Below are 15,910 nucleotides of genomic sequence, written 5' to 3' on the forward strand. Positions count from 1 at the left end.
ATCTTTTTAGATAAAACAGACGTTAAAGTTTTTGAGACATAATTTGAAGTTGGAAAAAAGCTAAATTGCAATATATCGCAATATGTTGAAAATCGCAATAATATTGTATCGTGGGGCTTCTGGTGATTCCCACCGCTAGTGTCTATAAAACATCTGAATCAGAGCTGCATCTAACAATTATTTTCATTATCAATTAATCTTTTTGATCAAATCAAAAAAAATAGATGATCAGTTTACTATAATAATAAAACAGAACAGCAGCTAACATCTGAGAGCAAACATTTGGAATTATTTCCTGATGTATGACAAACAACCACTCAGTTAAAATTGTTGGCAATGTTCTGTTTGGTTTATTAATTAATTGTTTCAGTAGGCTACTAGATCTAGAATGAATGTCTGTCTTATCTCAATTTAAGGTCCTGTGTGATGTTGAATATGGTTAGTGTGTTTATATCCTAAAAAGTGGAAGTATTAAAATGTTGCTATTTCTTAGAGCCAAATTTAAATTCTGACAAAGATGCTTTCATTCTCAATTTTTCAGTGCTGAGTCTTATTTTCCACTCTAATTAGCTTAATAAGGCCAACTAAGTAGTATATTGCTTCCCATTAGTTGTATCTATCTTCTTGTTACACCTTTGTTAACACCACACGCTATAGATTGTGTTTCACTGATGCTCACGCCCTCGTATATGTCATGTGTGGCCCAGCTTTTACTGCTCATGTCTAAATTAGTAAGTAGATCACAGAAATGGGGCAGGGAAGCTTGAGAGTACTGTACTTAACCAAGGAGAAGGATGCCTAAAGATTACCTAGTATGTTATATTACAAACAGGGTCACTTTACAACTATGATCCTTTCTTTTAATAATAGGCACTGTCATGTTTCTAATAAAACTCCTCTGTTGTGACGTAGGCATCTGTCACCAATTAATTGAGCTCATTAGATCATGTTTGTCACTGTTAGTAGTGCAGGTATCTTTATTTATTTATTAATTAATTTTTACTTAGAATGACACATTTTTTTAAGCGCGGCCCTGGCCCTTTAAGAGCCAGTCTTTCCAGCAGTGGTAGAGAGCAGAGCAGCTTGGAGCCAGAAACTGCAGAAGCACATCCTCAGTTGCTGCGAGCCCACCTAACAGCACAGCAGAGCGGACAGGCAGCACCGGCCAGCCTCCCGGTTCACATCGCATCACACCGCGTCCTAGAGGGGAATGGGGGGCACCCAGCCCGCTAGCTAACTGACTAGATTTCTCTAGAAGCGGTGAAGGCTCACGGCCGGCGCTCCAAAAAGATGGTATCCTGGATGATTTCGAGGATAGTCGTGTGAGTATGGGCTGGGCTGCAACTGTTGTTGTGTTTCAACGTTAGCCAGATCAGCGGCTCCTCCATTCATCAGCTGTCTGATGCTGAAAGCTGCGCCGCGCCAACTAGCTAGCATCCATATATGTCCTTTTAAAGTTACATTGCTGTAATGTAGAAAACAATGTAGGTAATCTGTTAATTAGCTAGCTAGCTAGACACCGAGCTAAACGGTTGTCTATACTAACCGTTGCAACCGTTGCTGTGTGTAGTGTGTTTCTTACGTTACAATGATGCAGTGCAATCTGCATCCAGCGCTTGCTAGCCGCTGGTAGCTAACGTATGCTGGCTAGCCAATAACTACCTGACAGATAATGTGTTGGCAGGGAAAGGGGCTTTTAGCTGGCCACATTATTCAAGTGAAACCTGCTTAATATGCCAGCGTCGATGCAGACAAGTAAACAGACTGCCTGCCAAAGCTTTTTAAAACATCACAGCCTGAGTATTGTTCGTCTGTAGACTGAGCATTTCAGCACCATATGGTAACATGAGTTAGTAAAATGTAATGGCAAGGCTCAGCCCAGTCATAGATGTGGGTCTATCCATCCATCCTTGATCAGACCTATGTTCAGGAACTGGCCAGAAAAATGTGTTTTATTTTCAATATTACAACGTGTTGGAGTGACTTTACAAATGATCAGTGAAGCAATATCAGCAGTTCAGGCCTGGATTTTCACCTGTACTGTACACCCTACATTCCGAGATTGGGGATGACTCAACTAAAGCCAGCAGCTGCCATCATCCTGGCCGCTTATGCAGACATTTTTACAATGCTGCATTAGTGTCGTCTTGTATGAAGTGACTGAGTTTTTAATCAGGATATTGTGTCGTCTGACCACTGGATGTACATACTTTGTCAATGATGCTGTCGATTTCTTGTGGATTTAACCAGGCTTTACTTAAAGTGGCAATCAATCCCGGCTGATATAGAATTTCTAGTTCAGTGAAAACAATAGAATTGTGCTGAGAGTTTTGCAGTTTGGAGCATAGAAATTTAATAAATCTCATTCAATTTCTGTGGTCTGGAGTCTTGTTGAATACATGAGCTTCAAGTCTTCAGATTTGTGTGGATAGTTCCATTTTTTTTTTTTTGTGTATACAATAGAGAAAAACTGTAACACAGCATTTTTTTCACGCTAAACGCCCAGTTGGTAATACTCAAAATGTGCCAAAGGCTCAATCACCATTGTGTTACCTCCTGCGATAGATAGTGACTTAACCAACGTTTATTTTTATTAAATGAAAATCTTTGAAATATCAGTTTTAAGTTTGATAGCGTAATCCCCTGTAAACTATGATGGTGTCTTTAAAAGGCCCAGGTGTAGACATGTTATCGGTGTACCATTGCTATAAATAGCCTAGTCTATTTGCCTGGATTACATAAGTAGGAGGATAACATTGGCAAACCGTTACTTTTAGTGACTTCCAGCTGGCTCTTCCACTTCATTGCACCTCAGGTAGTCATGTGTCGATGTGAGACAAACAGTGTGACTGGATATGCATCATAATGGCTGCTGCACATTTAACACAAGATAAATCATTTGCCGTTTTTATTCTCTGTTTTAAACATGCAGCTGCCTCTTTGTTTTTTTTGAAAGGGTAATCGGACAGTGCTGGTTTTTGTACAGAAAAATGATTTGCTCTAACCAGAAAACAGGTTAATAAGCAGCGTAAATCACGTTCTGCTCAATAGCTCTAATCTTGGAAACTCATTAAGAGGACTGGATTGCCTCAAACTCTGAAGTGAACTTGAGACGGGGACACAGAAAGGCACAGGGCGTCTGCTGAGGGAGTCTACTGGCCTAGAGATCTGCTACGAGTTGCCTCAGCTTACTGTACAAAGCTGAGAGGCACCGTACACATGACTGAGCAGCTCAGACACATACTGGGACAGAGGACCTACTTACATGCTGAGAAAAACAGTAGATATACAGCTGGGAGCACAAGCCTCATAAGGAGACTGTGTGAAAAACATTCAATCCTTAGTTTAGATAAAGTATTATAAGTGTCACCATCAGAGGTTTACACTGTAAGCATACAGACAAACTAGTGACTTTCTGAACTCTATTCTCCCTGCTATCCCCTCACTCAGCATTTAGCATCCTGTCACATCAGCACAAATCACCACAGTGCCACAGGACGCGACCAAATGCACATCAAAAACACAGCTCTTTGTGCACAGTGTCCCAGTCTGCACGTGGACCAACACATGGTGACCCACCCCTGGCACACTTGTTTTTTTTTCCATTTTGTCTCACTGCAGTCTTCCTGACTCCATGATCCATTTATATTTTTTTGTACCGATAATCGGACCAGTGTTGGCAAGCCACTACCCATCAACTCTCTGCTGTTCATTCAGATCCAAACCATCTGAGAGACTTTGAGGAAGTAGCCCAATTATACAGAAAGCTACATGTGTTTACATAAGCACAGAGCAAACATGGCTACCCTGCTTGCTGGTACACATTTGTTAGGTGTCAGAGTCAATACCCAGAGGCCATGTTCTCAAGCTGAATCCCCCTTCTCTGACCTGCGTTTCTCTGCTCCTCTGCTTTTTGCAGCCTTGCCTTTGGGACGCTCTACCCAGCATACTCGTCATACAAGGCTGTTAAAACGAAGAACGTTAAGGAATATGTAAGTATCACCTTTTGGTTACTAAATCACAGAAAACCGTTTTTGACCCCTGTTTGACTTTTGGGGTACTTTGCCCCGGGCTGCTGTTTGCTGTTTTTACACTAATGTTTTAAGTTTTTAAATGCATATTGTGAGAAGGGATGTAATACAAAGCCCACAGATAGAATTTAGGTCAGGCACATACATGACATAGTTTAATAGGAGGACACATGTTAATCACCTAGAGTAATCTCTGTTCTGATGTTGGCCACACTGACTATTCTGTCTCTTTGAGCGCTATCACTAAAAGACTGATTGATTGCCAAAATATCAAGCATGTTTGATAATGAGCAGAGTCTCACAGACGAGCATGGCAGCTAACTGGGGCACACCAACCTTCATGAAAATGGGTCCGTGAGGCACCATAATGACTCTAAAGACAAAGTAATACCTCCATAACGCTCTCCTAAATCATCTTATACATAGGTTTACATGTCACGTCTAGAATAAAAGACAAATTGGAAACAAGATAGTTGTGGGTGTTCTTTCATCCTGTTTGAGCAGATCATTTTTATCCAACACTTGCAAAGAATATATGAATATGCATGCACCTCCTAATGATTACATGACAGCCTGGCACACTGCAGATTGTGAATACCCATCTGCATCATTTAATGCAGTTGTTCCCAAACTAGGGGTCACAAAATAAATGTGATGGGTCACAAGAAGATTAAACGGATAGTAAAGGATAAAACATGTTTTCTAAAATACAGACTTTTCTCAATCAGAAAAAAAATTAACTTTTAAGAGGAAACAAGCCAATAAGGTTGGGAATCACTGACCTGGTAGGCGTTTTGCCTGAGACCCATATCCTGTTAAAGTGCATGAACTACCCAATCCCTTGATACCAAAATGATTCATAATTCAAATGTACACTCCCTTATTTTGTCATGGCATCCAATAGCGCCTGCAAGGTTCCTCTCAGTTCACCGTTGATATTTTAAAACTCAACACAGAGCTGGTAGAAAGGTTTGGGATTTAGCAGCATTATAAAACTGAGAGGATATCTTTAAGTAACCCAACGAACAAAGTGGTAATGATGATCAGATAGATAATAGCCAGTGTTACCTGTGGAAACCAGGAATAAGAGCAGTTGATTCCTATCCTGCCATTTATTTATTTATTTATTTGATTTATATAAACGGGGTCCTCACTGCTTACCTCATCACTGCAAGGGATGAGAGAAGGGGTCCAGGAGGAGGAGGAGATAGCAGCATCCTGGCCCTCTGCCTAGATTTGCACTGGAGAACAGTCTCCTCCTGGCAGGTTACTATGGCAACACACACACACACACACACACACACACACACACACACACACACGCACTACAAAAGCAGATAGCCACAGAATGAGGAAGAGGACAAGGGGGTGAGAGAGAGAGTGGAGGACGCCATTTTTAGAACTGATGTTTTCATTCCCTTTTCCTCTTGTTTAGCTTGTTTTCTAATGAGTCAAATCATTCACCCTTATGTGTGTTTATACGGCTGCATGCCTGTGGCCTGTTAATGCCTTTTAACGTACCGTTACCATGCAGTTCTTTTCTCTGATTTTGTAACATTAGACATACCAATATGTTTGATTATTGAGAATGTATTTCCACTAAATCTATTTGGTTTGGTATTGTTTCCTAAGCGAGTTTGCCTCCTAAGTGCCTAGTTTATAGCATTTCTTTTAGTTGAAACGATGGCCTACATTTTCCTTTTGTCTCCAGGACATGACCATGCATACTGATGTGATCTGACAAGACTGAAACATATGTTGCATTTCTGCATCGGCATGTCCGTTTAACGTGTGTGTGTGTGTGTGTGTGTGTGTGTGTGTGTGTGTGTGTGTGTGTGTGTGTGTGTGTGTGTGTGTGTGTGTGTGTGTGTGTGTGTGTGTGTGTGTGTGTGTGTGTGTGTGTGTGTGTGTGTCCCTCCAGGTGAAGTGGATGATGTACTGGATAGTGTTTGCGTTGTTCTCTACAGCAGAGACAGCCACAGACCTGCTCCTATCATGGTGAGTCAGGAGCTGCTCATGATCGCAACCCTCGTGTCCAACTACCTTGTAATTAATAAATGGCTTATATAATATCAATAGGCACATTCATGTTTTTATCTAGTGCTAAGTGTTTAGGATATTTTTAGTACAATGACTCTTATTAAAGTATGTTGTTTTCACTTTTAAAAAATGCAACTCGCAACTATCTTTGTAAAGGAGCTCAGCGTCTTACCTTCTCTTATTATTATGTCTTTCTCTTTATATCTCCTTTGTCTACAAGCTTTTTTGTTTTATTTTCCTCTCTGTTGATAACCCTGTTTCATTACCTAGGTTTCCATTTTACTTTGAGCTGAAGATTGCCTTTGTGATCTGGCTCCTGTCCCCGTACACCAAGGGCTCCAGTGTCCTCTACCGCAAGTTTGTCCACCCAACGCTGTCCAACAAAGAGAAGGTAGGAACATGACCTTTTTAAATCTTTAAGTTCATCCCACAAATACAAACTGTCCACATTTTTCTTTTTCCTCTTTGTACCGATTGCTTACTTCGTCGTTGTGTGCTATAGGAGATAGATGAGTACATTGCGCAGGCCAAAGACAGGAGTTATGAGACCATGATGAAGTTTGGAAAGAGGGGTCTCAACCTGGCTGCTAATGCTGCTGTCACCGCAGCCGCCAAGGTGAGCTCCATGATTTAATGAAACGTTTCATGTCCATTCAAGTGGTGGAAAAGCTTAAATGACCAGTAACATCAAGTTGTTTTTACAGGACATAAATAAGCCATTTATATTCAGAACCCTGGCTGCCCAATATAATTGTCATACAATTCTTTCTGTCCTATTTTATCAGCCTTATGTAGATCAACAATCAGTCGGTTTTCACCAAATATTTTTTATTTTTGAATGACCAATTCCTCCAAGACGTGAGATGATGCATAGGTTGGGGATATATGTTCTCATGCTGTCCCATATCTGACGTGTCTGTTTGGTTTTGCTGTGATGCCCAGGGGCAGGGCGTGCTGTCGGACAAGCTGCGGAGTTTCAGCATGCAGGACCTGACTCTCATCAATGCTGAGGATGAGCTGGATCTGCACACCTCAGACGCCCGCATGAGACGGGAGCCCAAGGACGATTTGAGCTCAGGGTCCAGCACGCTGCCCCGGGCCAAGAGCACCGCTGCACGGCAGAGTAAGGCCACACCACACGCACAACTCGCACTGCTTCATACACATCTGTATAAATACATACACCCTGTGTGTCCAGTTTGCTGATTGTTTGGGCTGGAGTGTCACTCAAAATACTTTGTTTGTTTAACTGTTATCAGAGCAGGACTGAGGCTAGTTGGGCCAAGTGGAGTCATGTGATTTAAAGCACTGCAGGATGGCAGGAAAGGTGTGTGTGTGTGTGTGTGTGTGTGTGTGTGTGTGTGTGTGTGTGTGTGTGTGTGTGTGTGTGTGTGTGTGTGTGTGTGTGTGTGTGTGTGTGTGTGTGTGTGTGTGTGTGTGTGTGTGTGTGTGTGTGTGTGTGTGTGTGTGTGTGTGTGTGTGTGTGTGTGTGTGTGTGTGTGTGTGTGTGTGTGTGTGTGTGTGTGTGTGTGTGTGTGTGTGTGTCCTTCCAGTGGGAGGAGACGCTTGGAAGGAGCACTCTTTGTGTCTTACTACACTGCCGGCTGGCTGGCTATGTGGGCCTGACGAGCTGTGAACTGAATACAGAGGCAGAGAAACAATGAACGAACAGGGCGAGGTGGCCTATTTTATTTTATACTTACAAAGAAACCCAGTCTGAGAGAAGGATGGAAGCAACACACTGAAGTGAAAGAATCAAACAGCTGAAGTTGAAAATAAAAACTTTAGGGTGATTTGTGCATGTGTGTTAATTTTTGATAACCTTTATGAACAATACAGTATAGTGAAGAGAATCCAAGCTCAAAGATCCTCTTACAAATGATTCCGAGCTTTCAATCACTTCATTTCATTCACTGTCTAAATTTGCATTTTAATACTTAACAACAAAATAATGGACATAGACCTGAACAAAATTTATTTTCCTCATTTATTTCTGTCTTCCTTGAAAACTCTCTTAAATCAGATGATGTAGTGTCAGAGGGCACACAGGGATGGGCATTTTCTTGCCCTTCTCTTTCAGACTGCACTAGTGCTTAAACAAGTAGTTATTTAATCAATCTGTTGATTGACTGACTGAAAATTAATCACCAACAATTTTGACAGTTAATTGTTAAACTCATAGAATTTTGTTGTTTTCAGCTTCTCAAATGTTAGGATTTATGGATTTGTACTGCTTTATAATGTAAACTGAATATCTTTGGATTTTGGATAGGACAAGCAAGCAGTCAAAAAAACAACTACGTACACTACTCTTGAAGGTGAAACGACACATTTAGAGTGCTGCTCACCAAAACACAAAACCTAGAAGTCATCTTTTTCTTCTTTGTTTCTGTGCATTGTTAAATTTCTTGGCACATTACCACCACATGTACTGTAGATCAGTGGAATACTGTGAAACTATTGTTTCTCGTCATCCGTGTCCTCATGCACGTGCATGAGATGAACAAAAAGAGGACCCACTCATAAAAAAACTAGCGCTGCGAGAAGTCACAACCTTGCTTTACTAATCAAATGTTTCAGTTCATACTGTAAACCAGTTGTTCCACATCTTTTTGACTTGTGTCCTCTAAAACGCAGCAATGTCTAGTTGTGCCTCGCTATTGAGCTCTGATTCAGAATCTGTTAACCTAGGAATGATTTGCCCTTGTCTGATTGTTTAATTATTTTTATGCCTTAAGGAAAAAAACTGTCAGTATTTTACAAGAACAACCCTTTAAACATCTCATGACCCCTGAGATTAATCTTGCAACACATGGCAACACAACCAGTTTTGGAACCACTGCTGTCCGTGGTTATAGTTTAGGAAATTCTAATCCCAGTCAAAGGAGATGTTATTGTTTTGTTTTTTCTACATGCTGCAGCCCCAGAGTCCCTTTGGGGTCCAGAGTGTTTACAGCAGCAGGCGGTGACCAAAGCGCTCTGTGCTGCTCATGTAGCATCGATGTGAGTGCACTGAAATGGATGCAACGCTGATGACCCTGTCTGAATTTGTATTAACCCAGCGTTTCTTTATCCTGATACTAATGGTGTTTTGGCAGAAGAGTTTCCTGTCTAGTGTGACCTTTTTATTATATCTCCAACATCCAACTTTAAAACTGGTGGAAACAATAACTGTATTTTGAAATGTGGCCACTTGGTGCTGTGAGAGGCTGTGACTGCAGTGTTGTACAGGTCTGCAAATAAACACAACAAAACAACAACAGTTGCTTTAGTCTTGTAAATTTAGCATTTTAATGTTAATATAATGAAATCCTTCTGGTTCTAAGGGAATGAAATGCATATGTCTGACTGGCTAATAATACTGCTGAGTAACCCTAACCCTGAGGTAATTTGGCCCCTATTGATTCAGTCTCTCTGGTCTCTCAGCTGTCTGGTGAATCATGTGGGGATTATTTTTTAACCTGCTTTTAGTCTGAGTAGAGCTACTCTCTTATTGAGTGATTCCCAATTTTTGTCCAATCCTGCAGCCCGCTCTCTAGCGGCCATGTCCCTTGCTGACGACACATCATCCCAACACAGCTCTGACCAATCAGACACAAGGACTGAACACTCTGATGAAGATGTAGGAGACAAAGCCCCCAAACGCACTACCAGCGTCAAGGCAACCAAGAAACCTGCTGCTGCTGCTGCTGCTGCTGCTAAGACAGAGGTAGGGCCAATAAACACACACGCACACAAATTGCCCTACAAATTGTCTTTTCTTTGTGTTCTCGTTCTACTTTTTATGTTTTTTTGTATAGCACGTTGGTCAGATTAAGCTGTGTTTAAAATGTGCTCTAGAAATAAACTTTACTTTCTTACTGTCTCGGTGATCTCTAGCCTGGGTAAACCCTGTCGAACTTCCGGCAAATTTGAGATTTGCTCTGCAAGTAACTCTATAAGTTAAGTCTGTAACTCTCCGTTACAACTGAGAAGGGTCTGGTGTCAACCAGGCTAGATGATCTCTAGCTGGCTCGGACGAATTTGCATGTTGTGGAGACTTTCTGACCTCTCCAGAGATGCACTTTAGAACTCAATAATCAACACAAAACGCAGAGAAACACAGATGGTTAAGGTGATATATTGCATATGTTTTATGTAATTAATCACAGGGAAGTTACAGAGGAAAAAGTAACAAGTCTCACTGGATCAGTTTTTCCCCAGAACTCTCACAGAACACGAACATAGTGATTATATACTTGTCACAGAACAAAGAAGCCCATGCTTAATGGAAAACAGCCAAATTAATCTTTCTTCTAAACCTATGAAAAGATTTCTTTGCAATACTGTATTTTACCATTGGGCAGAATTACCATGCTCAATAACCAATGAAAAGCTTGTGCTTCTCCATGCAATTGACATACAGTACAGTACAGTACAGTACATACAATCATTTTTAATGACAAATGACCCCAGGAACATGCCGGTCATTAGGAAACAAACCTAATAACAGGGCCCCCCTAACTGCATCTCAGTATCACAGCTCCGAACACTATGTACATAGAAAATAGACAAATGATAATTTATAAAACTTGAGGAACTAAATTCCTTATCATGCATGTCTGAGTTCAACTTTGACCGAGCGGATTTGCTCGGTCAGCCAATAGAAACACTGCAGCACTTTTAGTACATCATTACACTACTAGAATACAAACTGTAGCATCACTCTTTCTCCTTCTGTTGTTTAATCAATTGTGTTAATTACTCCTGTCACTCTCCTCTCTCTGCAAGACTCAAACCAAGACGGTGAAGAAGCCGACCAAGAAAAAGGCCACGACTAACAATGCAGAGACGCCACCATGAGGCCTGCTGTCCACATCCACCTGCCTATACTCTCTCGACCCACAGCCTGCGTGCCCTTCGTCCTCTGTTTAGTCTCCACACAAACACACATACACTGTGTATATTAAGCACTGAAATTGTGTCACTCCTGCTGGTTTTTAGAGAAAAGTGTAGGTTTTGGTTTTTAGCAGTATGTGGGCACCCTTAGGTAGGGAACAGTTCTTTTACACAGACTGAGTTGTTGCATATTTTGCCTCACTCTTTACTTACTGTGAGCTAATCACAGATTTAACATATGGGTTATTTTTTGTCTGACAATGGTCAGTGATACATCCATAAATGCTCCTTTTTCCTTTAACCCCTAGACATATAGGTCCCTATTGTAGGTGAGAACGTAACCTGGCTATGTTGCAGTTTCACCAGTCCCTTCATTCACGTCCTGTTGCCGCCATTGTGACATTCTCAATGGAGGCTGTTTTTGGTTAAAGTATCGCCGGTAAAATATCACATTCTTCACTCCTAGTTCTCTAGATAAGGATCCCTTATGTGTCCTCTGAACTACTCCTGCATGGTTCCAATTGAAAGTAAAAATCACACCCTCTCTGTGTGTACAGGCTACAATTCTGGGTCCTCATCTGGACCTTACCCCAATGGTAGAAATCCAGAGAGCCACAGTTGGCTTTAAGTTTATTGTGCCTGAGGTTTTTTTCTTTTTACTGAGGAATAAGAAGGTAGTTCAAATTAACTTTAAAGCATTGGTTGATAGTTGTAGACCATATTACTGTTTCAGACCTAATAATTCCCACTTTTGACTACAGCTCAGCTCTTAATACCACCACTATGCCCTAGCTCACGCAACTGTCTAGTTTTACAGGATGACCTGTCATCAAACCGGTTTTGGTTCTCTATTTTACCTTAGTTTGAACCTCTTTGACTGCATCTTAGGCCTCACAGCTTGTGGAAAAGTTTAGCTTCTCCTCATTAGGTCTGTATAGTGAGTCTGGCTCTGCTAAGTTCAGGTCTCACTTTCAGCAACTTACTTCCTCACGGCTTTTAATGTGACTTTCACGTCATGTACAGTACTGGTGATGGAGTGGTTTGCTTAGTGTTGGCTGAGTTATCCTTTACTAAGACTTCACTCTCCTATTTATTACCCTTCTGTTTTATCCACTTCTTTTGGTCATATGATATTAGTAATAGGTATGATCAGTTGTGCAAAGCCAGGCCTCTTAAGGTAATGCTGCAGCTCCACAAAACATAAATACAGTAGTCATTAAAGAGTTTCTGGTGTTTTGTGAGGCAACATATCTGCTTTCACCACAGTAGTGAGGTCTGTATATTGTTTGTGTTTAACATTTGAAAGTCATGGAGTAGCTCTGCACTTTCTCACTCCTTTTACCCAGCTGTGTGGTGACACTCTGCCTTTTTGTAATGTTTATCTCAGAAGCCAGGATAAAGCATAGCAATATGGAACAAAATTAAACCAACATCAGGAGACTGTGAGGAAGTATTTTCTCAATCCCGTGATGTTGTTCTAGATGTGGAGGAAGTGTCAGTCCAGACTCCGGGTGTTTCTAAACACATTGGACTTTTGTTCTGGGATGGGCTCGTCTGGTTGCCAGCCACTGCATTGGGCGTGGTTTCTTCCTAGTGCTCTAATGAGAGATTTAAAAGCATGAGACTACATCAACCCTCATTACTGTTGTCTGCAGTGTGACACTATTTTGAACCAGTAGGTGGAGACAAACCCCACCTCAACTGTTGGCCGAGTTATTAAATAATATTTAAACAGAATGTAAATAGTAACCTTGACTGTAAATACAGTATGAGCTTGCTTGCCTTATACATTCTGTGGGCTTGAATCCATTGACATTTTTACTCATTTGTGTGCTTTTTTAAATTCTTAGTTCTGACAAATCCTCTATGTTCTGAAACTGGAAGAAGCTCAGACTCCACCAGTGTGGAATTCTAGTGTTAGAAGTGATTTTTGTATTTTACAGACTTTAACTTTTTTTTTCTGTCCTTAGTCGTTCATTTTAACTTTATCACAAAGTAAGGAATCTTCTGACTGAGTATATTTGTTGTTTGTACATTCACATCCTGCTGTGTACTCTACTCAGACTGGTGAAAAAATATATTAGGGCCAAAAGTTGAAAATAGACTTTTCTGTCTTTAAATTTAAGAAGACAGCACATAATAGAGAAATTTTGTCTTTTACAACCCTGCTATTCTTGTGTTTATGCCATTTTTCTATATTTATTGTTCGTTAAAATCCATATTGTGTACAGGGATTTTCATTTGTTTGTGCCAATTCTGAAAGCTCCATGTCAAAAAGCGTTACAATGTGTGTACTGGGACAGTAGTATCTAAAAAGGTCATATATCAGTAATAAAACTACCAATAAAGTGTTTATTAGTGTTTCTGCCTTTTTTACAGTTGAATCAAATCCTTTTGTAGGAAGGAGGAACATTGTGTGTGTTTTTTTTTTTTTGTGTATATGTCAGACAAAATGTCACGATGTAGTATATACAAAAAGTAATATTCTAGTGTAAAATCATAGCTGAGTATGTCAAAAGTCATAGTATAGCATGTCAAAAAAATCCTTAAAGTCATGGTGTAGTGTGTCGAAAAAAAAGTCATAGAATAGTATGTCGAAACAAATCCTAAAAAATCATGGTATAGTATGTTGGGTGGGGGGGAGTCTTAGTATAGTAAGTCGAAAAAAAGTCATGGTATAGTATGTTGAAACAAATCCTAAAAAAGTCAAAAGTATAGTGTGTCAAAAAAATCCTAAAGAGCTCATAGTATATAGTATGCCAAAATAAATCCCCAAAAAATCATAGTATATAATATGTTTAAGAAAAGTCACAAAAAGTCATAGCATAGTATGTCAAAACAAATCCTAAAAAAGTCATGTATAGTATGTTTTTAAAAAAAAAAGTCTTAGTATGTTGAAAAAAGTCATAGCATAAGCATGTTGAAAAAATACCCAAAAGTCACAGTATAGTATGTTGAAAGAAATCCTAAAAACGTGTTAGTATGTCGAATAAAAAAAATAAAAAAATGTCTTAGTATAGTATGTCGAAAAAAAAAAAGTCATAGTATAGTATGTCGAAAAAAAGTCATAGTATATGTCGAAACAAATCCTAAAAAAGACATAGTATATTGAAAATAAATCCTAAAAATAAAATTTACTTTATTTTAAAATAATAAATTTCATAGTATAACATGTCGTAAAAAAGTCATAGTATGTCGAAAAAATCATAAAAAAGTCATAGTATAGTATGTCATAAAAAAGTCATAGTATAGTATGTTGAAAAAAATCATAAAAAAAAGTGATAGTATAGTATGTCGAAAAAAAGCCATAAAAATGTCTTGGTATAGTATGTTGAAAAAAAGATTTAAAAAAGTCAGTGTACTATGTCGAAAAAAGTCATTATATAGTATGTCATGAAAGTTTAAAAAAAAGTCATAGCATAGTATGTCGAAAAAAAGATTTAAAAAAGTCATAGTATAGTATGTCGAAAAAAATCATAAAAAGTCATAGTATAGTATGTCATAAAAGTAATTAAAAAGTCATAGTATAGTATGTCGAGAAAAGTCATAAAAAATGTCATGGTATAGTATATAGATAATAGTTATAAAAACATCATAGTATAGTATGTCGAAAAAAGTCACAGTATAGTATGTTGCAAAAAACATCTAGTATAGTGTGTCAAAAAAAGTTATAGTATAGTTTGTCGAAAAAAAGTCATAAAAAAGTCATAGTATAGTATGTCATAAAAAGTTATAAAAAAGTCATAGTATAGTATGTTGAAAAAAAGTCATAGTATAGTATGTCATAAAAAGTCAAAAGTATAGTATGTTGAGAAAAGTCATAAAAATGTTATGGTATAGTATATCAATAAAAGTTATAAAAAACGTCATCGTATAGTATGTCGAAAAAAGTCAGGAAATCAGAGCACCCGAGTAGCTTAATGGGCAGGTTGTGTACCATTAAGTCTCAATTGTATTCACAGCTGCCATGGTTCGATTCCAACCCTGGACACACTGCTGAATATCTTACATTTAACAAAAAACTCAAATAAAATGCCTAAAGAATACCATTGTTAAAAATGTCACTGTATAGTATGTCGATGAAAGTTATAAAAACGTCATAGTATAGTATGTCAAAAAAAGTCATAAAAAGTCATAGTATTGTATGTCGAAAAAAAGTCATAGTATAGTATGTTGCAAAAAACGTGTAGTATAGAATGTCAAAAAAAGTCCTAAAATCAGAGCACCACAGTAGCCCAAAAGTGTGTATCATTAAAACTCTTTTTTTAAGATTATTTTTTTGGGGCTTTTCCCTTTATTAGACAGTGACAGCGGATAGATAGGAAAGGGGGAGAGAGATGGGGGATGACACGCAGCAAAGGGAAGCAGGTCGGATTCGAACCCGCGCCGCTGCAAAGGACTCAGCCTACATGGAGCGAACGCTCTTACTGGGTGAGCTAGAGGCCGCCCCGTGTACCATTAAAACTCAATCCTAATCACAGCTGCCAGGGTCAGATTCCAACCCTGGACACACTGCTGAATCTCTTATATGTAAATAAAAAAATCAAATAAAATGCCTAAAGAATACCTTTTTTAAAAATGTCATAGTATAGTATGTCGAAAAAAAGATTTTAAAAAAAAGTCATAGCATAGTATGTCGAAAAAAAGATTTAAAAAAGTCATAGTATAGTATGTAAAAAAAAATCAAAAGAAAGTTATATTGTATAGTATGTCGACAAAATTCATAGTATAGTATGTCATGAAAGTTATAAAAAGAGTCATAGTATAGTATGTCGAAAAAAAGATTTTAAAAAGTCATAGCATAGTATGCCGAAAAAAAGATTTAAAAAAATTCATAGTATAGTATGTCGAAACAATCATGAAAAAGCGATAGTATAGAATGTCAAAAAAAGTCATAGTATAGTATGTCATAAAAAGTTCTAAAAAAGTCATAGTACAGTATGTCGATAAAAACGTCTAGT

General features: G+C 38.8%; 1 protein-coding gene across 2 annotated transcripts; it reads left to right on the forward strand.

Moving 5' to 3' along the window:
* Positions 1-1,047: 1,047 nt before the first annotated feature.
* reep2 (receptor accessory protein 2) lies at positions 1,048-13,310 on the forward strand. 2 transcript variants are annotated; one of them, XM_036007796.1, is made up of 8 exons: positions 1,048-1,322; positions 3,920-3,992; positions 5,953-6,029; positions 6,342-6,462; positions 6,574-6,687; positions 7,014-7,194; positions 9,599-9,780; positions 10,080-10,295. In XM_036007796.1, exons 1-8 carry the CDS (start codon positions 1,291-1,293, stop codon positions 10,116-10,118), a joined length of 819 nt encoding a protein of 272 aa, XP_035863689.1. In that variant the 5' UTR covers positions 1,048-1,290; the 3' UTR covers positions 10,119-10,295. The 2 variants fall into 2 exon arrangements, with proteins under 2 accessions (XP_035863689.1, XP_031175355.1); XM_031319495.2 differs by lacking the exon at positions 10,080-10,295 and adding an exon at positions 10,842-13,310 and having other exon boundaries at positions 1,050-1,322.
* Positions 13,311-15,910: the final 2,600 nt, after the last annotated feature.

This window comes from Sander lucioperca, chromosome 1, assembly GCF_008315115.2.
Source record: "Sander lucioperca isolate FBNREF2018 chromosome 1, SLUC_FBN_1.2, whole genome shotgun sequence".
NCBI lineage: Eukaryota > Metazoa > Chordata > Actinopteri > Perciformes > Percidae > Sander > Sander lucioperca.

Coding starts and splice junctions, on each gene's coding strand:
- reep2 (XM_031319495.2), top strand. CDS start 1,291: ATGGTATCCTGGATGATTTCGAGGATAGTCGT. Junction 6,688..7,013: donor CTGTCACCGCAGCCGCCAAG/GTGAGCTCCATG, acceptor TGTGATGCCCAG/GGGCAGGGCGTGCTGTCGGA. Junction 7,195..9,598: donor GAGCACCGCTGCACGGCAGA/GTAAGGCCACAC, acceptor CCAATCCTGCAG/CCCGCTCTCTAGCGGCCATG.